General features: G+C 35.7%; 1 protein-coding gene across 1 annotated transcript in view; it reads right to left on the minus strand.

Moving 5' to 3' along the window:
• Positions 1 to 23188, minus strand: part of APC2 (anaphase-promoting complex/cyclosome 2) — a 189713-nt gene that overhangs the window by 68749 nt on the left and 97776 nt on the right. The window contains exons 7-10 of the mRNA XM_089809653.1: positions 14343 to 14762; positions 14049 to 14250; positions 13763 to 13880; positions 13522 to 13610 (exon numbers count right to left, since the gene is read on the minus strand). Of these exons, the coding sequence (XP_089665779.1) occupies positions 13522 to 13610; positions 13763 to 13880; positions 14049 to 14250; positions 14343 to 14762 (829 nt within the window). The remainder of the gene's footprint in view (positions 1 to 13521; positions 13611 to 13762; positions 13881 to 14048; positions 14251 to 14342; positions 14763 to 23188) is intronic.

Here is a 23188-nt window from a genome sequence, read left to right on the forward strand (position 1 = left end):
CTACAAGTATCCCAATTGAGTTTGTTATGAAAATCAATGCCCAAGTATTTGTACTCTTCTACAATCTCAAGTGGGTTGTTTTCAAATAGAAACTCGTCTTGTATGCCCCTATTCTTCTTCAGCGAGAAGATCATAATTTTGGTTTTGCTAGTGTTAACTTGCATTCCTACTTCATGACAAAAAATTTCTAGTGCTGTCAAGTGCCCTTTCAAACCTTTAGCTATTCTAGCAAGAATTATGAGATCATCTGCATATAAGAGCAATCTTATCACAAAGTGGACCAGCTGCACCCCCTCACCATTGGTCTTGTTTATCCACTCTTCTAACTTGTCAATATAGAGCCCGAATAATGTTGGAGATAGAGAACACCCTTGCTTAACCCCGATGTTGCTGTCAAAATCTTCTGATAGCCCTTCTGTCATTCTGATTTTAGCTTTGACCTGCTCATATAATCTGTAAACCGCTAACCTAAGTTCTTTAGGAACTTCCAACTCTTCCATTCTATACCATAATTTATTACGTGGCACTATGTCGAATGCTTTTTTAAAGTCCACGAAACAATAAAAAGCCTCGTTCTCCAGAGTGTCCCAAACTTTCTCAATCAAGTGTCTAAGAGTGATGTCGTGATCTATAGTAGAGTGTTTCGGTCTAAAGCCTGCTTGCCCTTTTGCACGTTTGCCTTCTGTTTCAGCCCAGTTGCTGATTTTTTGTTCTACAAGCTGCCAAATAACATGTCAAATAATGGATTGATCATGATGGTTCGGTAATTAGAAGGATTGTTTATATCTCCACTTTTGTGGAGTGGGATCACCACACTTGTCCATTTTACAGGGAAACCTTCTCTATTGACACTGTTGAAAATTTTAGTGATGTGTGATGTGAGGATTTCAGCACCCCATTTTAAGTATTCAGCTTGAAGCCCATCTATATCTTGCGCTTTACCAGCAGCTAACCTCCTTATGCCTTGAATAATATCCTTTTCGCTGAATAACTCCCCTGTAGTCTCTGTTTCCATGGTTCTACATTCTCCTAGATCACACTCGTAGAGAGTCTTGGCATATTCCAGCCATTTGGTTCCTGTTATGTTGTTCTCTATCTGAGTTTTTCTCTGCTGAAGCTCTTTCTAAAACTTTCTGGGGCTGTTTTTACCAAGATTAATCAACTCAATTCTTCTCTTGTTTACATACTCTTCTTTCTTCTTTTTAATTAACTGATCATACTCCTTTCTACTTTCTCTATTTATGTTCTTTTTCCAATTTCTTTTTGTTGTTTTACATTCCTCATCAAACCACGGATTGGCCGGAAAAGCGTTCTTGGCTTCTCTTGTGGCCCTAGATCTTTTACACTCCTCCAGTGCTTTAATGATAGTAAGAACAAGATTATCCTTGTCCATGAAATGTTGTTTATCAGACTCGGGATGGTTTCCCAGAACCCTAGACAGCCGCAAAAGAGAGTTTTGGAGAGTAGCATGGTTTTCTTGTGTCATTAAAACTTTGCCAATCGGAATCATCTTCCTCTTTTGTAAAGGTTTTGGGAGAATATGTTGATCTTTAAAGTGAGTGGCCACCCTTATCAAGATGGGGTTATGATCAGATTTTAGCTCCATGGGGCAATTCTCTATCTCAAAGTTAATTATCTTTGCAACATATTCTTGCAAGCATATTACATAATCAACAACACTTTGTCCATTGTATCTTTTGCATGTGATTCCACCTGATTTAGGCCACTTTTCCAAACCATTACATATGACCATGTTATATAGGCAGCATAAGCCTAGTAATTCAGCACCAAAATGATTAATCTTTCCCATGCTATATTGTGAAGATCTTTCCCATTTTTGTGTCCCTTCTTCTTCAAGCCAAACTGGGTCTCTGCTTTCATTGTAACTCTCCTTAAGATTGAGAGTTTGGTTGTTTGTTGTTCTAGCATTGAAATCCCCTATTATCATTATTTCCCCTAAAGAGCTAAAGGCTGCTATGTCTTTTTTGAGTGCAACGAACGGGTCTTCTCGATCCAATCTATGCTTTTTATACATTTTTGAGCCTTTTGGGGCGAATTAACAGACAGCCACCCTTGTAGAAATCTGATTTTCTGTCATTTTTATCCAAATATACTGCTTGTTTACATCTTCTTTCTCTAAGTTTACAAATCTGCTCCAAGTTTCTTTTATTAGAACGGTGATGCCTCCATGCCCCTTACCATTATCTATCTTCTCATTCCACAGTGATACCTTCTTATACCCTTCAAAATCTGGAACCCTACATCCATCATGCTCATGAGTCTCGGTAAGCATAATGATGTCATTATCTTTAGCTATCGGCCCTAACCCAAGTCCTCTTCTCCAAGGATAACCTCTACAGTTCCAGCTAACTATAGTTAAATGTTCCTGGGTGGGCCCGAGTTCCTATTTATTGCGTGTGATTTTGTCGCTGATTTGGGCTTTGCCATTTTGTAGCCATGCCCACTTGCCGTTTTCTCTTGTTGTTTTCACTTTTTCCCATTCCTTCCTCCTTTCTTCTTGCCGAATTACGGTGAGGCCATCATCGAGATATATGTGTGCCTCTAAGAAACTTCCTCTTGCTGAAAATGTTGTTTTTATCTCCTGTATTCCTCATTGTCACTCTAACATGTCTGTCTTTGCCTCCTCTAATCCATTTTCCGATTCTTTGTGCTTGTATGGTTGTTCCATGCTAGTCTAATTGGTCTTTAAAGAAGTCTTTAACTAAATCCGTTGTTTTCTCCTGTTCTCCATAGTCTCGTAGTCCTTTGATGACGATATTTTCTGCTTTCTCATTTCTTTCTTTTTCCTCTCTAATCTGTCTCTGAACTTGTTTTTCTATGTTGTCAATAGGAGTGTTTGCTGGTCCCTTTACTATGTTAGCCCATGATCTAACTTCTTCAATTTGTTCTCTGAGTTGATTTTCTTTTATTTCCATATTGGCCATGGCATCTTGTATATTTGTCATTTGCGAGTTTTTGTCTCCTTCCGTAGTCTCTCCTTCTCCCGTAGTACTTGCTGATGTCCTCTTTTCTCTTACTTCTTTCTTTAACAATATTAATTCATACTCTCCTTTTTCCATATTAAATTGCAATTTTTGAATTTGTTCTCTAAGTGACTTGACCTCCACTGCCAATTTCCAATTATCCTCAGTAACTCTTTTCATTGTGATACTTTCTATTTGGCTCCTCTCTTCAAGTGCCCACACCCTTTCCTTCATAGCTACCAAATCGTTCACAAAGATGTCTGGATACCACGTCATAGGTGTCCTTGTGGGGCTGTAATTATTTGGCAACCCATCTTCCACTGTGTCTATGACTTGAGAATTATCCGTCTTCCCTTTACCGTTAATATCTCTGATATTATCAAACCGCTTAATTGTTTCAGAGATTTCAGTCGGCCTCAGATTGATTTCTCCCTCCCTTACGTTGTCTGAGGTATGTGGAATCGGTTTCGGAAGTAAAGCTGCTAATTTCCCTCTTTTTGCATTTTTAAACTTTCGTATCTTATCAAGAATAGAGAGAGGAAGAACATCCAATGGAAGCTCTCAATCACCACAAGGAAATCTGACGCAGCAGTTCCTGTTCGAAGGAAACAATCAAACTACAAGAAGGTTACGATTGACAAGGGATGCCTATTCTATACATGAGACGCAATCCTTGGTTGTCATATGATATTTAATGAGTCTATCCTTCATTCTGAGAAGATAGAACAAGAATGAACCAAATACAAGCAAGAAGAGCGACGGTTAGCTTGCAGTGATATATATCTCAGAACATATTTGGCGTTACAAATATGAAGTCGCAGATCAACATTAAACTCACAATCAATTTAGCATCCAATCAAAACTAAAAATCAAGCCATTAGAAACATACCCATGATGATAACAGACGATAGCATGGATTAATTGAGACAAGATTCGCACAATATTAGTCATTGAACCCTCAATAATCATTGTGAACGAATAGGCTATGGAGAATATTTTTCCCAAACTTGGCAGCGATTATCAATAATGCAATAGTGATATCAATAATAGGGAAGACACTAGCGAGCGTTGATTGATGGCAAAATAGAAAAGATTAAACATGCTTGACAACAAGCTTAGTAAAAGAGATTAGAGAATAGTCCAATTTATGAATTGTCAAGGATCATGACTCTAGGAAGATAAAATATGAAAGAGGCCTCAAACACCTTCACAATGGACAGTAGAATGATTACTCGGGCATATGACTGAAAATGAACATCAAGTTTGGAGAAGTGGGGGAATAGAAGACGATAGAAAGTAATACAGAGAAAGGAGTCTAATTATACAGGACAGATGATCCAGCACACAAAGGTTGATTATATATAATATTACAAATATCTGATTCACAGTGGGAAATCTAAATTAGCTAAGGTCGGAAAACAAACACAGTAAACTCGCAGCTAGCAAAAAATCAGACATCCTATGCCATTTCCAACATATTTAATCGGGAAAATAGATCAGCATTTGAAGAAAGAAATACAAGTAGTATATAGATACAACTCAGCGTATTGACAGTGACTCAACAACGATTGGAGAAATTCATTCCTATCAATTATTGCATATACTCGACAGTAAGAAAACTATAACAATATTGGGTTGCAACTGAGTCTTGGTGACTGCAACATAGCAGAGGCAAAAATACTTATTTGGATTGGAGGCGTTACATCGAGAGCGACCATCATCAAATCTATGATAATTCGCAACCACAAGATGGACTATCCTGTAGAGGTATATCATATGCTTCATAATCATCACCAAAGTCCACAGAGCTACATTTAGCATTGTTTGGATTCTTCTAAATGTGAATCTAAGATCAAGATAATTTTCGCATATATCTTCTAAGTGTTGAATCAGAGATGAATGAATGGGGACATTACAAGTACTTTGAATAAGATATTACAATGTTATTTAACACTTATGTTGCCTCTCATTTGGATCTGGCTTATAATGTCTTCAATACATAGCTAAATCAGCAAGTGTAAGAGTGGTGTGGAACTTTCATCTTTTTCTTGTTGCATTCATTTGGACTTCCCTACCAACATCATTATCAAAATTTAGTCTACATTCTCCATTAAAATTTATTCAAAGTACAACAGGAGAAAAATGAAGACAATTTATTTATGAAAAAATGGCAATGAATTATGGTACATGTAATGCAGTTGTTTATATTTATGTAGGACAGTTTAGATCTCAAAATCACACAATTATTAAATAATATGGTTTCTCAATTCAGTTTGAATTACATGATGTTTAGACTCTATTTTTTATCATTTTTCTATTTCTCTAGGTGTCCCGCCTAATCATCCCCTCCTAATCCTGCCAAAAATATTTCCTAAAATAAATTTTATAGGAGATCATCCTAAGGTTATTTCCAACTATTAGTGTATATTTTTATTTCCTAGTCGATTGTTATTTCCTACATGTATAGTTAAGCTTGCTTAATATTTATAATGTCAGTGAGTGTAGGTTATTACACTTGACTATTTTGGGCTATTGTGGTGGAATCTTTCCATTGGTTTTCTTTTCACCAATTCCCTCTCTCATTTTTTATTTATTGTCATCTCCTAGCTAATAAGTTTTCTAAAGGTTAACCTAGCATTGGGTGGATATTTTTGCAACCAACAGTTTTGTGAAAATCCAATCGCAAAATGGGTAGACCAGACACAACATGTGAGATAGAGTCTCTCCTACCTTAAAGGGAAGGCTCCACCTTCTCACCGTTCCTTGGTCAACTCAAGGTAAGAAAGAAGTTGAGAGAATTGAAACGGTATTATCAATATTCTTTCCTCTTAGCTTTCAGAAAAGAATCCACTTACCCGAGGAGCAAGTAATGGGCAAAATGAAACCTTGAACTACACTTTGATCTAGAGTTGTAAACGGTAATACTGATAAACTAACACTAACTCAAAGGCTAGCTGAAAACATACCAGTTTGTCTCCAAGTTCGGTCTTAATCTATGCTATAAGAATGATCTTTACTATCGAGGCACAAAGACTTCCAAAAGCAAAGGATTCTAACTATTTTTCATGAATTTGATATGGTAATACAAGCTATAGTCAAAGCTCCTAGTCTATGTATCACCACAATCGCTCCCAGTCAAAGTTTCGGCCCTGATTGCTTCTTAACTCATTATGCTCTATTATTGAACACACATTATAATATGAACCAAAGACAATAGGCACAAACCACAGTCAAAGCTTCTAATTTGCTCTATCACAATTGCTTCCAGTCAAAGCTTTGAATCCAATTACTTATTTTATTCACTTTTCTTCCAATTTCATACTACACAATCAAAGTTATGCTTGCACAAGTTTGGCAGAGCTTTCTTGCATACTAAAAAAGATGATTTTTAAAATGAGAGGGCACTCCTTTATATAGGCAAAGGAGTTGAGAAAAAGGAGGAAAAGTGGAAGCAACTCAACCAACTTTGACCCAGTCTAACTAACAAAAGAAATTATTGCATTACATGTCATTACACATGTAAATCGTATTAAATGTAATTACACATTTTCATGTTATACATCCTCTCCAAATACAAACATGAAAACTAAAGGAGGAAGACGGAAGAGAATTGAAATAATCCTAGGGATTGTTTTGAAGGGCCTTGTACTTGGCGATCTCAGATGATCAAAGGATCGAGAATTCCTATATTTTGTGTCACTGAATTCACCTTGATAATCATAGTGTTGTGTCTTTTGATAGCCTCTGACTCTCTTTGATGACTTGTCCGTTGTCATTTAGAAACTTGATGTGATCAAGCTTTTTCTTGTTCAAGTTGTCGTGAATTCTCCTTTGTGGATTGGCACATTATGGAGTCTCTAACACTTTGAAGACATTATCGACAGTGCCCGGATGTAAACTCGGAATAACTTTCCATTGCCGCCTTTAATTTTATTTTATTTTTAAGCAAAGTGTTTGGTGCATTCCCACACAAACTTAGGTTCTCAAACAATCATTGGGAAAATGGAGACCAAATGAATTACTGCTTTTTGATTCGAAGCACGCCTTCTTTACTAGATGTCTTCATTCTTTACAGAAATTTTGGCATATCTTGACTTGCTGCAACATGAAAGTTTCAGTGGGATTGAATCCATCATTGGAAGATATGGATTCGGACTCCATGAGAATATTGACAAAATGGATCTCTGAGGAACTGTATATTCAAAGTATTGATCTGATATTCATGAAACATATGCAATGAATTAGATTTCATATGGGAAGTACATGCGGAGGGCTAAAATGGGACGTAGGAAAATGGATGGCATGTAAATGTGTATGGGAAAAGGATGAGTTCTAATAAAGATGTCTTGAGGAATGAAGGCTAGATGCATGGGAATGCGTGCAAATGATAACTTTTGGCTTTAAAAGTGTGACCTTTAGTCAAAAATGGGTTCTCTGGATGTCATTACACATAAAGTGAATTACATGCAAAATGAACATGCATTTAGGTTCGAAAGATGGAAATGCGTGTAAATGGGAATGAAGGATGAGATTGTATGTAAATGCTGATTGAGGGTGCGATTACATGTGATCGCATGTGGAGAATATGATGCAGTGTGCTATGGCATGTAATGATGCAAGTGGAATGAAATGATGCAATTGCACAAAGAGGTGGAAGGTGGAGTGAAGTGAAATGTGCTCAAGTTCTTGGGAAAAAACTTATAATTTCTTACAAATGAAGTAAAACCAGAAAGCAAGAAAACAAACAATGAAAACAAGCACAAAGAAAACACATACCTTTGTTCTTAAACTCAAACATGTCAACAAGCAAGTTGCTTTCAAGTGCAAATTCGAATTTGGAGTTTGGGGAAAATGCAAAGTGTGAAAAATGAGAGTTTTTATCGTATTTGAAAGAAAAATGCACTTTTTATGGCATATATATGACCAAGTGTGCAACATCAAGCTAAAATATGCATTAAAATAGCAAGATAAGCATGAATTAGTAAGCAAGGTTGAATTTATCCACTCACTTGAAGATTAAAGAGCCAAAATAGCAAGTTTTATAGATTTGAAGACCAATTCTCCCTCAAATCTGGATTTACAAACAACTATTTGACTTCTTCCACACTTGCAAATAATAAATGATTAATGAGCATTCAATGGTTGAATTTGACATGAGAATGCCAAAAACATAGTCTCCAAAGGCAATAGCATGCATTAAAACTCAAAAACAACCTCTATTGATCCAAATGTATGGGCTGAAAATGCCATTTTTTGGGTGCTTTTAACAAAAATATGCCCTTTTCATGCAAAAATCTGTCATTTTTGCAAAAACGTGGCCAAAAAATGCATGTATTTGAGTCGTTTTTTATTTGAGAATGCAAAAACATCTTCTCCAAATGTATATACATGGACCCAAATGCAAAAACTTGACTCCAAAATACAAAAAAGAGGATTAAAACCCAAATTTTTGGGCGTTTTTAACAAAAACGTGCCCAAAAGATGCATGCATTTGAGCCATTTTTGGCTTCAAGATGCAAAATCGTGGTCTCCAAATGTATATGCATGTGTTGAAATGCCAAATTGGGGTCTATGGATGCATTTATATGTTTAAAATGTATTCTTATGATGGCTGGAAGTGCAAATTGCACTCTCAAGACCTCATTACATATTTTTTTTAAATGTAATACATGCCATGTGTTTGGACGTTTTTCACTTTGAAGTGCAAAAACGGGGTCTTAGAGAGTGATTACATGAGTTTTAAATGCAAAATTGGATTCTCCATGACACTTTACATATAAAATCCATTGGTTGGAAGTGTAAATTGCACTCTTGGAGTGCATTTGCATGTTTTAGAATTGCAAAACAATGCTAGTGTAAAAACGCACTCTCCAACCCTCATTCCATATTTTAAAAACATGCAAAACTCACTCTAGGAAGGTCATTGCACATTTTAAAAACATGTAGAATGTCTCTCTAGTGCAAAGTGTAGTCTCTAGATGCATATGCATATATTCATGTATATGGGTTTAAAGACATGCTATGCACAACATAAGTGATGAATTAAGCACATGTTAATTTAATTTTTGAAGAATTATTACTTAATTGGTTCAAAAATAATATTTACACTATATAGTTTAATAAATATGTGCAAAGATCATTCAAAATGTAATATTTACTTAGATGTTTTAAATTAAAACATAAAGTAGCCCAAAATTTAAATCAAATTATATAGTTAATAAAGTCACTTCAAGTGAAAAATTAAAAAGCAACTCAACTTAAAATATAACATAAAGTGCTCTATAGTCACTTAAGTGATGAGTTAAAATAATGAAGTAACTTAAAAATATAACATAAAGTGATTTTAAGTTATATTTTTCAAAAAGTGAATGTCAACTTTAAAATATAACATGATATTTTAATTCATGCAGTTGCACTTGGAGAGTCCACTTTTGGGCACTAAAAGGGTCATATCTTTTGATTGCCAACTCCAATTAAGTCCTAAGGTAGACCGAATCAAAGGGAAACCGAAAGTAATGACTTGAGCAAAACCTAAAGACCAAAAGCCAACAAAAACACGTTAAAAATGAGGAAAAGGCCATTGAAGGCTTCAAAAATCAAGCATAGGCTCAACAAACAAAAAACCTAGAAAGGATTGATGAAAGCCTTTAGTAAAAGGATTCATTATATCAATTGGAATCAATTAGTTGATCAATACTAACCAATTAAATAATGAACTTAGAGAAAAAATGAAACTAAGTTGAAAAAGTTGTGTATTGTCACCTACATTTTGTGTTGATAAAATGCACGACAACAACTGGCTCTATTTGGGGAATATTACTCGTTTGTTCTTGGAAACAATGAGTGACATAGAATGTAGTTCTCTAAGTTCCTTCATCCACTCCATTGGGCTATAGAGTCAGGCGAGCAAAAACAAAACAAAACTAACGTGACTAAAGAAAAGCAAAACTAATAAAACAAAAATGTCACTTATCAAAAACAAAGAAAATCCTACCTAATTAAAAGTAGCCAAAAATGCAAATTTTAGATGAAACCATTTACTAGCTCAACAAGATAGCTACCTTTTTCAGTAGCTTGCGGTACCTTGCATGTTCAAAGGCAACTTCGTATTGATGGAACACAAACAACTGGAGCAATGATGCCAATGCCTAATGTAACACCTCTTGGAAGAAATAGAAGAAAACACCCTTTTGAGATGAATCACGTGTACTACTACTCGAAGGAAGGTCCATGAATTGAAATTGCTCCTTCAAAACTAAACAGTCTTCTTTGATGTCTTCTTGAATGGTATTTTCATGGTCAGGTACATGTGGAATCTCTAGCTTTCCATTAGCCTCCAACCAAGTAAGATGTCGGATTGGACATCCTCTTCATCAAACAAATTATGAGTTCTTTCCAACTGCAACTTGCTTAATTGGTCTGTCAATCACCAACACCTCAGAATGATCAAGAAAATCTTGCTCATGGGATTTCAGTAATGACATGACTGTACTACCTGCCTCAACATACTGCTCACAAAATTTTGACTTGGGAAAGTCTTTATTGTTTATGAGAAATTCCTTTTCAAGCTCTGAGATAGAACATTTATGCATAGTGTACTCAAGTTCATGACCTTGAGACACAAATAGATCATTTTCAGCTTGCTTCAAACTTGTTTGCATGTCCACTTTGATGACATGATTATTTTGAACGAAGAAATTTTTTCCTTCATCTTTACATCACTAGCCTTCTGAGACTACGTGCACCAGATATGAGAGTTGTCAGCTATGTCTTCTTCCTTTTCCTAGAAGAGAATAGCAAGATCACTAGCTTCAAATACAGGATGTTTCATTGTTGTCTTCGCTAATAATTCCTCAAAACCAAGCTTCTTTGATGATGAAACCAAGTTTTGTTGATTCTCAACAATAGAACTATGATGGATAGTTAGAAAAGACCTCATTTGTACATCTTCCCGAGGAATGAAGAACATGCCTTCAGCTATTTTCTTTTTGAGGGCAAGTAACTCATTTACTAACCTCTACACCGCAAGATCTGTCCTTGTACTGGAAGAAAATGAATTAGAAGAATAATGACTTTCCTCAAACCCTTTTGCTTCGATTATTGTCTTCCTAGCTAGAATAAGATCATCTTCAATTTCAATCACCAATGTCTGTGCAGCTACAAGAGTAGGCGGGGCTTCTCTTCTTAATAGAAAACTAACTTCAGGAATTTGAGCTTTGACAAAGAAACATTTCAATTTTGCAGTCGTAGGTTGAGTAACAACTGGAACTCTTCGTGTCAATTTGTTGAAATGAGCAACAAATTCACAAATAGGCACATGAGATGACTTCTTCAGCTAAGCAAGTTGGGCCAACAATGCATGAGCGTCTTCTAGAGGCTTGAACCTTTCCTCAAACTTGGCTATAAGAGTAGTCCAGTTTGTGATAATATGTGGTGGTAAATGGTAAAACCAATCAGCAGCCACGCCTTGTAGAGTTTCCAGGAACAACCTTATAGACACGTCCTCATATTCAATAGTATGAACACCGCATGCAATGTAGAAAGCAGCAATATGCTCATCAGGATGTTGTTCTTCACCAAAAATTTTGGAAAAATTCTTTTGTGGGCTATCAAGAAGATCATGTAGAGGTGAAGCTAGATTCATGTAGAGGTGGAGCTAGATTCAACAGTCCAAAAGCATTTCCCCAAGGACCTTGGGCCATTTACATGTCTTTGGTAAACATTTGAAATAACTTCAAAAATTATAATGACTATTTACAATGAAAAGGACATGGGTATGCTTCAAATGAAAGTATAAGGCTTTCAAGTGTGTGTCGTGTTCCCCGCAGAGTCACTAAAAAATTGTTGGGTGGATATTTTGCAACCAACAATTTTGTGAAAATTTAGTTGCAACGTGTGAGGGAGGGAATCTTCAAGAACCATATGGTTGAGTGAGATGTACATCCCCAAACATTCTTTAGACATCCAACAATAACTAGCTTTCAAAGATTCAACCCGAAAATCCCTGAGATAGGAAACAATCAAGGGACATCACTTATTATCCCTTTTTCCTACAAATAGGGGCATGGAGAGAAATGAAGGGTGCGAAGGTTGGAATGCATTGTGTAACATTAAAAAAAGCTAAATAATAAAAAATACCCTGTTTAGAAGTGTTTTCCCATCCATGAAATCATTGTCATAAAATATGATCTCTATGCACAACATAGGAAATGGGGTTAACAATAATTTTAAGCTTTTTTTATTTTCTCTTAAGTCAGGATCTGGCAAACGGCTAAAATTGAAATGACCATGTGTAACAAAATAAGAAGACTCTTATTGCTTTTCAATAGCCAAGTAATAGCATCTAAAAATCAGGATAATCAAAGTAGTCTCAGAAGGGGCACAACTTACCCAATTGTGCGTGTCAAAACTAAAACAAAACATGCTACAATTATCAAAGTAACTGGATGCAGCATTATGGAAATCAATTACTAACACCAGCATTATAAAATGATAATGGTCATCAAAGGCACAACCCCTTTTCATCAAAACATTAACATTAACGAAATAAAATAAAAACTCTTGAGCAGCAAGAGACCCTGCAGCGTCAAAGCCCATACCCCTTCCATACAAATCCCTATGGATGGTTTGCCACCAACATTATAATTTAGAATCCAACCACAGTCCTGCGTGTGAGACTATTTGTCGGTAAAATAAATCCTATTCAATCACTTTATATTACATTCATTTTAGTCTATGTATGTTTGTATTCTTAATGTTAAAAACACAAATGTGAGAGTTACATAGATTTGAGTCAATGCAAAAGGAAAGATTCAGTATAAAAGAAATGGAGATGTATTTAAAATCCAAACACTGTATAAACCAAGCACATTAAAATAACATAATTGTGATGAAATGGTTGAATTTTGGATGGTCCAGTTAACAACTACATGCAAAACATGATTAATTATTTTTCTAAAGACATGCATCAGATGTCTCACAACCTACAATTGCCAAATATGACCAAACACATCAGATTTTGAAGATCTGGACTAAACAAAATAAGTTTTCCCAACATAGGAACATTTTTGTCAAGTCCATTGGACAATTTCAGAACAGCCAAAGAAAAAGCTAGGTAGCCGAGATAAGCATGAAACACTAAACATACAGTCTTGAATGTATATAGAATGGATGGTGGAGAATTTTTTAGGATGAGGAAGGATCTTAAAACAAAAAGAAACAGCTTAATGCTTAATCTGGTACTCATTAAAGAGAAACAAAAAGGCATACCACCAAGCATAAAGGTATTAGATATTAATCTGAGAAAAGGGAGGAAAAAGGCCAGAACTAATTGCCCCCTCAAGAATAGCCACCTCTTATAATCTTAGAATATGTATTAACTGAAATTAATGACTTTGTTTTAATATAATTAAAAAGTGCTGACAACAATGAAAGGATCCTTTGTCAATGCATTATGTTACACATTCCATCCATGTACATTGAATAATCCAAATATGAAAACAAATGACATACAAGAACGATAGACTATAAATTTAACCTGTGATGTCGGCCAGAAGCATGAAGAAAGAATTGTTGCATCAACTATATCTAGTGATAGCTTGTCTTCTTCAAGTTTGTTCTGTTCATCTGCTCAAGAAGAAAGGTGACTTTATCAGATAATTGCAAATTTTACCAGCACAAGCAACTGATTCTTTTAATTTCAAGAGAATAAAATTAATCGGATTCATTATCTTTGCCATGAATTACTTTGTGACTCAGTCCGTAAAGCCAAATATTACCTGCATGTTGATTTCGCTGCTTTACAGTAGTCTTGATATTTGCATTAGTCCTTTTTGAGGCAGTTAAATCATTGATCATGATTTCACATCTTTGCATGCTTCCTTCTCCAAATAGTATCTAAGGAAAAAGAAGATTAAACTAATCCATCGTAAGCTCTTAGTTGTTGGTAAGCAACTATACTAGTTAAAAAAATCAGAAATATTAGGTTTAACCTTAGCATGAAACTTTGTTCTCTAACATCACTAAAAGAGCACTTAGTACCTACTCGGAAGAGGTTCAATTTACCTTAAACAGCTCCACAGTTCGAGTCTCATGCTCAACATCATAATCAATTTTGTTTAATAATTTTTCAGCCAACATATTGGAATATTCATTTATAAGCTGCTCTTTAGACCCAAATATACCAACCAACATGCCCAGAATATCAACTGGCTTCCTACTTCTGTTTCCTAAGGATGGATCTGCCTCCACAGGATCAGGCTCCCAACTGCACCAATAAAACACTATCACAACAAACCAACCTTTGACAAAACCCCATAATTAAAATTTCACACTTGACTTTAATAATTAAATGTTTACCGCTCGAATGCCGCCCAAGATTTCTCATCCTCTGCATTATAATCATCATCACTCTCTCCATTTTCACGATTAGCTGTATCTCTGCTCAGTTCCTCGAGGAGGCTAATGCCTTCATTTACATCTCCTGAACTGTTCTCACCTCCTGTAGTATCAATAAGCATCGCTACAATACATTTGCTAGCATCTTTCCTTCCTCTCAAATATTCCCCAATTGGCTGTCCAACTGTTTCTAGGAATACACCAGTTGGATCCATAGTTCGAAGAGCTTTTATAGTTGAAACATATTGTTCCAATATATCATTGGTTGATGCACCAGCAATAAGTAAACGATAACGTAATGCAGATAGAAATGATTCAACCAGTTTTGCATGCTGTCCTGTATTATCCAAGCACTGTTTTAAATCCTTTATAGCATCTTCGCTGCATGCAGTTAATAGAAAACACTATCAACATCAATTCACATTGCCAACAACTGCCAAGAAGACTTAACCACAGAGATTAAAAAATCATCATTTCAAATACAAGATGCTTCATACTATGGAGGTTATGAACAAAAGATTTTTAAGGAGTACTGTTGCAAGGAAAGCCAATATCCTAAACTCTATATAGATGGAACTCAACCACTGATAACTAATGACTATTTCTGCAAAACATTTTCTTCCTACAAGCTTTGTATCATATCAGACTCAAGTTCCACCCACATTCTGCTTTATCTGTAATTATGTTTGATTGCTCTAAATAATGAACCCCAAGGGTCTGTACATGGTTTTTACCACACAAAATGCTTATTTATTCCTAATGAGTTCCATGTATTATTCCTACCCCGAATTTGAGTCTGATACGTAATCCATCCCTAGCTATTTATTCCATACAGTCATTCATGTCTGAAAAGTTTTAAATGGGAATGGAGTGTAAGATTTGGCTATGAAGATAGCCACCCAAGATCTAGAAGCCAAATGGAAAGAACTATAACAAGAGAGAAAGAATAAAAGAATAAACTATATTCTCACCAGGAATGCAATACAATAGTTGGATAGATTAACTCAACTGGAATGTTGGATGAATCAATGCATATGAGACCACTTGTTTATATGGCAATGACAAGTGCTGTTGTCTCATTACATCTTAACTAACATAAAAAGTTGAGTTGCAGGGATCGGATCCTACCAGGTGTGTCTAGGTTCGGGCCTTCAGTGGGTCTGGATTCACCTAAGGTCCGTGGAGGGTGCTTGCAAAAGTCCGCACACAGACTGTGGGTCTGCGTGGGTTCGTGATGGCACAGACCCTATAAGGAACCACCTATGTTTTGGCAGACCTGGGCGAACCCGGGGAACCCTGCACAAACCCATGGCTCTAGAGGCCAAAAAGTGCAAAATAAAAAACACATAGAATATGATTTTTTTAATACTTTTTTCCCTTCTAACCCTAAAAGGAGCCTATTAGAATACGGACATTTTGTTTCTCATTTTCCCTCTCATTTAGCTATCTCATTTTAGTGTTCCCATTTCACAAGTTCGAAGAGAGTGCTAAAGATTGATTTTGGAGTCACAAAGCCTTCCGAGAATCAATCTTGAGTGTTCAAGGTATGCATTTGATCTTTTGTTTTGGTTCTTTGATAACTTGTTTTATGCTTTTATATTGTTCTAAAAAAAATCATTGCGTAAGTTTTGAATTGTAAGTTTTGAATTTTTCCTTTTTTTTTAAGATTGTAACAATGAGTAATCAAAGCTTGAAGGGTGGGGAGGGGTCCCATAAATTTAAAATTTAAAAAGGTTTTCCTTTGTGGAAATATACAACAAGAGTTCAACAATGTCGTGGAGGGGGGTGGTTTAAATGGAAATGTAATTTTGTAATTTCCAATATAGAAGGTTTTATTACCGAGTAAAATTTCATTTTCTAAGCCCTAGGGGTAAAGGTATCAATATGTGTGAGGGCTCTGAGACAAACAAGAAAGGGTTGCCAACTTTTCAAATAGCAGCCATGTTAAAAGAACAAGAAGAAGCTGATAGGTTAGTTTCTAGTGGGAAACAAGAAAAATCAAAAAACAAACAACCAACACCACCCCCTCAAATAGCCACTAGACATCATCCCTTCTTACCTATGGCTTCTATGGATGAAGAAGATGTAGAAACTCCTAAAACCACCACCCATTAGATAAGGCATTTCAAAACGAATTAAGAGAAGGTGTCGATATAAAGGTTAAGTGTGCACGATTATACTAAGATGGGGGGGGGGGGGGGGAGCGCGGGGGGAGAGGGGGGGTGAATCAGTATAATTACAACTTTTGTAATTTAAGACTTTTATCCACACAATAACTTAAAATACTAAAATAAACAATTATGCACATGAACACATTGACACAATGATTTACATGGAAACCAAATGCAATCTTAGGATTAGAGAAACATAAATAACAATTATATACAAATATAACCAATAGCACAAAGGAATAAAGCACACATAAGCGAATGGAAGACACAAAAACTTAATGGTTTGACCCAAATCCCTAGGCTATGTCCACCAAATGGCAAGTCCAATATTATTATCCAATGATTTCAACTTGATTACAATCTGCAATCCCTTACAATTCAATATCGCCGCAAGAAGCTACTAAATCATCATACATCATAAAATCCCTAACCCTAAGTCATTTTAAGCAAGACTTATGCCACATACAAAATTAGGGCTAGAATATGTCGTTCAATAGAAAAATAACTCCCAAACACTTTTATAATAATAAAGCCATTTTTGGCCTCGCAGGGCACTGCCTGTTGACCCCGCCTTTTATCGCAACAGGAAGCATGCTTGAGGATCTACCACAGGACCCCGCAAGGCACATTGCCCCTTGACCCCATCATGTGGGCACTGCCCCAAAACCCTGTAGAAAAAGTTGAGGGAAAACCGCACCAAAGAAAGTGAGTAAAATTGATCTTCGAGTCTAGTTAGGCTCCACATAACAACATGCAGGACAAAGTCACGGTAGTTAATTACTTTTACATTAACTTGTTCTTTTACAATGATTTATAGGCAACAACCAACTAGAAGCTACAACCTCTTTGTTTATGGGCTAAGTTGCACGGGTACCTTCCCCCCCCCCCCCCCTTCCGGACCACGAACTGGTTCGAACCGGTTCGAACTTGGTTCGACTTGGGTTCGTTTTTGCATGCTTGGTTCGATCTGGTTCGAACCAAGGTTCGAACCCAGGAGAACCACATATAAATTTTTGAACCAAGGTCGAACCCGCTGCTACGGACGTCAACTTGACTGATTTATTTGCAATTTTGGATAATTTTTTGCCGTCCATGTAACCTAAGAAGGTGTTATTAATTGGTTTTGTGCCCTCTCATTGTCATCTGATGTTTCTAAAATATAAATATATATCAGCCAAGGAACAAGAGAATTGTTTGACATTGTATGATCTATTGCTGTGGCACCAAGTTTCATATGTAGTATTAATGATTAATGATCGCCATAATAAGAAATGAACCAACAAAGTAGAGGTAATAAAGTCTGAATCGTGTGAGAGTGATTTGTAACACTCTCACAAGTAAAATCAGACAGCAGACTTAAACAAGTAAATGCAATAGAACAGAACCTCACTTTTCACCTAGACTGCTAATAGTTTCCAAATACAGGAAATATAATGTTAATCCTGTTGATGGTAAGTTTGTAACGGACTACTTTAGTGGAGATTTGAAATGATAGATGCAAAATCAATACTCCATAATCTCCATTCTTTATAATGTTATTATCATAATGTAAACAAATTTCTTTATCTTTTCACTAATGGCTCTCAGAATGGTCAGTGTTCAGAACAATATGTCCTACTTTTTGTCAACTACTGACATGCCTCTGCCGAGACTACTCCATTATCACAAGTTGTTTCTGATTTCTGATAATTCCACCATCTTGATTTGAGTACAAATAATTTATATTGAATCATAAACTCTTTGTCAACGCATCTCAATTTTTTCAATTCAAGCACCTAATAAACTGAAATTATATATATATATATATATATATATATATATATATATATATATATATATATATATATATATGTTTTGGTACTAACGAACCCAAACGAACCCAAACCCCTTTCCAAAATTTTGTCGAACCAGCGAACCGGTTCTCGAACCGCGAACTTGGAACCGAACCCGAACCAACAACTTAGTTTATGAGCATTGACTATGGGGAGCTACAACTCCCACACTTTGCAAGCACCGACCTACTAAAAGCACCAACCCCACTATTGTCTTTGTGAGCACCAACCCACTAAACACAAACTTCTTTTCCACCTTGACGTTGTTGCTTACTTTAACTGATGATGGATTCTATTTTCTATGTGCAATTTAAATATTCTCTTCTCAAATATGATTTTTAGTCTTGAATACACTTGTGATTTTCTTAAATCTACAATCTTTATCCTTTCATAGCTGCTCTTTTTTTCTTTACAATTCTACCTTGGACTCTTCACTAATATCATTGTTAGTTTATATGGTATCTCTTTATCATACACACCACACACATATATTCTATTCAGCTCAGTGTCCTAGGACTCTACAAGTCCAAGCAGGACTTTGCGAGTTCAAGGCAGAGGCAACCTTTCTGAGGCAAATGACCTCTGGACTCGGACTCAGACTTGGCCAAGTCCTGGCAGAGTCCATGTGGACTCACCAAGTCTCAAGCCTAGGACTCTCTCGACAATTTTTTTTTTTTTTTTTTTTTAAATTATGAATTTGTGAGATAATAGATATAGAGATTTCTGGAAGGTGTTTTTTTTTTTTCCAGTGTTTATTAATTCTGAAAATGATGTTGTGGTATGTCAAGAATTTAATAAGGATTGAATCTTAAACAGTTCCTTGACCAATCTTAGATTATATAGACAGCAAGTTATAATGTTCTTATCTCAGTCTTTTGGGTGTGTAGAAAACTATGTAAAAAGAATGTCAACTATCTAACAATATGCCTTATGCAATTATGAATGCTTGAAATTGATTTTGACAATCTTATTCTTAGGAAATTGTCCTTTCCCAGCTTACCCTTGTGTATAGGACTTGACACCTTTGGAGTGGGGTTATCGTGGTACTAGAACAATAGTATTTAGTCAAGCAAGTAATGATGTTTTTCAAAACTAATCTGGAACTATATCCTTGCATTACAAAAGTCAATGTTCTCCTATAGATTTTAGAAGAATAGTTATAAACCAATATAGTCAGCTCCCAGTCTGAAAATATGAACAATATCTGTCATATTATAGGAAATTTAATGTTTAAATCTTCAAATGTCATTAAGCTTTAATGTTTAAATCTTCAAATGTCATTAACCGGGTTATAGCAAATTAGACAGCTGAATACATAGACATACCTAAGAGCCTTGTTGTCTACAATGCGCACATAAGTTGTAACAAACATATTTCTCAATATCTAAGTCTTCCATGACTTATCTTAGGCGTATTCGTGGGAGGGCATAGGCTACTATGAACCTTGGTCTTCTACACTCTAGCTGATATTTTGATATATGTTTTGAACTTTTGATTCCATGGATTTCATATATTGTAGACATTTGATAGTGACACTATGTTTAACTTTATATTATGTTATTCAGTTTTTCCTTCAGAAAATTGCTTTTATACTTATGTGATCTATGCAAAATTGTGTATGAGTGTTAAATAGCTTCTATTTATTTCAATTATTGTGTATTTGATGTTAATTGACTAAATGATGCATGAAAAAATCTTTAAATTGTTAAAAATCTTTGAGTTTCATGGGTTTTTTTATTTTCCGAGTCCGAGCCCAATTTTGACTTTCCAAGTCAAAGGCAAGTCCGAGTCCCATAACACTAATTCAGCTCACCCTTCATTTATATCTACATTTCTCATTACACTTACATTAGAAGGAATTTTTATTCCACTCTCTTCCTATTAATTTTAGAGTGTATCCACACCACCACCAAACAATGAATTGTACCTTTCTATTACATCTTTCATATTCCCTTTCAATGATGGGAAGCAACCTTTCGATAAAACAATCCCTTGAATAATTATCAATTACTAATGCAAACTGCATCACTTTGATGAGGCATCAACTTTAGAGTATGCTCACCTTACTAAGGATACACTAGCATATGATGAGTTCATATTGCAATCAAGAAGTATACAAATATTATCATGAAGGAGTGGGAAGCCCATAGAGCTTTGAAGATGCTTGACCATAGCCACGACAACAACCTCAACATTTGGTAATATATAAATTTATTTTGATTATTAGTATTAATAGACATTCGAATATATAAAACAAACAAGAGCTCTTTGCGAGCTAGAATCCCTGCCTTTTGGCTTAATAGTAGGATTATAGTTGTTAGCATGTAGTAGATGGGTTAAGGAAATCGTAGGAAACCTAAGTAAACCTAAGCTTTCCTTCATTTTAGCTTATTGTATGGCAAATAAGATTCAAAATCATGGAGATATCGGACGGTCAAAGAGGCTGCGTTCAGATAGAATAAAGAATAGAGAAGGAAATTAGAATAATAAAGTGAAATTAGAATAATAAGGTTCATAGTTAGCCTTTGTATAGGAAGAATTTTTTTTTTTAATGTTTATGTGCAAAAAATAATGATTTGTAGTAGGATCTCAATTTTTTAGAAGGTTTCCATTTGAATAGAGACTCATAGGTTTTAATATTTATACATTTGAATGAGTATTTCCAAATAGATAGATAAAGATGGAAAATAAGTTTAAACTTTTATATATTGATTATATCAATTTTATATTTTTTTGTAAGATATTAAAAATAAATCTAACTTCACATAAATATTTTACAAAGAGTAGAATAATTAGGAAACAAAATCTAAAGAGCTCAAGATAGAGAAAATTAGAATGAAGATATTTAAAAAACTAAAAAAACTTGCAATGTCTCAAAAAGACGAAAAAAGGGTAGCCAAACAAGGTGACGTGAAGAAAAAAAAAAGGGGGAAAATGACGCCACCCTTGAACTTATCCATCTCCGTCCATCAAATGGACGAAAAGGGTCAGGACAACTAACCCTAGGTTTGAACCTTGTCCCAGCTGGATTTAAAGTCAGCACTATGTTCTTTCCAATTTCCTTCACCTGCATTACGCGTGATACAACATAGCGTGAGGTGGATGAAGCCTGTTTTCCTATAGATCCAGGTTTGAATCTGAGCAGCTGAAAGCAATAAAAAAACACTCTTTATGGATGATGAGCAAACTACAGGACACTGCTGGCAACTTCTAATTCGCCCACGTGTACGGCTGCAGATTCCCTGTTGCCAACTTCTTTGCCAAATATTTGTGAGCGTATGCCACGTGTACCCTGCCGTGGATTTTGACCAATCGCGTGCCTTTTTCGTATCATTTTTGGGGGATTGTGTGATATAATCCAAAAGTAAAATAGATAAGAAAGGTGTCAAATTAAGTGCAAAATTGTAAATCGCCTTAAAGATATGCCCACTAATACCCTATTCTCCAATTCGCGGCTATGAATCTTGAAAAACAGTTTGAAAACTTAAATAAAAAGAAAACCACTGACCATTTCCCACCCTCCAATGTGCAAGTTTTGTCATTGGTATGCATTAATGGAAGCTTAGACAAGGCACATGAACTGTTTCACATAATATCTAGAGAAATATTGTCTCATCCGAGTGCTGGAAGCATTTTGAGGAATGAGAGAAAAATCTAATAGTCAATGTAGCTACCGGCCAAAGTAAGAGCTCGTAATATGTTTTAAATGCCCAAACCACCCAACTCACAGCTATGGAAATTGATTTAAGAGTTTGAAACTTTCAAACTGCTAATCACCACAAGAAAGGAAGATGGACGTTTTTTGTTAACTGGTATTCGAAATCTCTTTGCATTGACTGAACGTAGACATGCCATAAGCAAAGCACATGAACTGTTTGGCAGAACACTCGGGATGTGTGAACAAGCTGTCAATCACAAGAAATGAATGTGATTTGCACAGAGTCAAACTCCTCTGGTTTGGTTTGGTTTAAAGCCACGCGTTACTGACAATTGCTAATCTTTCCACATTTCAAAATTTGTTCATCTTTCCAGCTACTGACAATTGCTGACAAGCTCAAAACATTAAATACCTTCTTATCCTTCTAATTTTTTTCTACATTTTCCAATTCGAAAAATAAGATTTAAGGCCAGGAAAATATTATCTGACCAATCAGAAAAAAGGATTTATGTTGTTATAAATGAATTAATAAATATACTAACCAAAACTTTAGAAAAAACTTTAGGTATATGATTGCTTTTTCAAAAAAAGAAATAGAGGGGGAGGTAAACAAAACCATTAGTTCCCTGCCTTATATCTAAGGCAGGGACTAATAAGGGAAAGAGTGGTAATTAAAGGAAAAAATTTATAAGGGCATTTTACTGCACTGTAATTCAGAGAGAACCACTAAGCGCACCCTATTGTTAGCACCTTACCGAAGCTGCAATTAAGGGAGAATCGCTAGGGCACCCTATTGCAATAGCATGTTAGCAAGAACCACTACAAGGGCACCCTACTACTTTGTGATTAAAGGAGAATTGCTAGGGCAACCTATTGCAAAAGAGACCCAAGCTGCAATTAAGAAAGAATCGCTACCACACCCTATTACAATAGCATTGTAGGGAGAATCGTGGCAAGGGCACCATACTACTTTGTGATAAGGGAGAATTGCTAGGGCAGCCTATTGCCGAAGAGAACCAAGCTGCAATTAAGGGAGAATCGTAAAGGGCACCCGATTATAGAAATAGTTAAGGGAGAGTCATTATAAGGGCACCTTACTGCATTCTAAATGAGGGAGACCTGTTAAGGGCACCCTATCATAGTAGA

Source organism: Cupressus sempervirens, chromosome 11, assembly GCF_028749045.1.
Source record: "Cupressus sempervirens isolate cs-2001-9-10 chromosome 11, ASM2874904v1, whole genome shotgun sequence".
In the NCBI taxonomy this organism is placed as follows: Eukaryota; Viridiplantae; Streptophyta; class Pinopsida; order Cupressales; family Cupressaceae; genus Cupressus; species Cupressus sempervirens.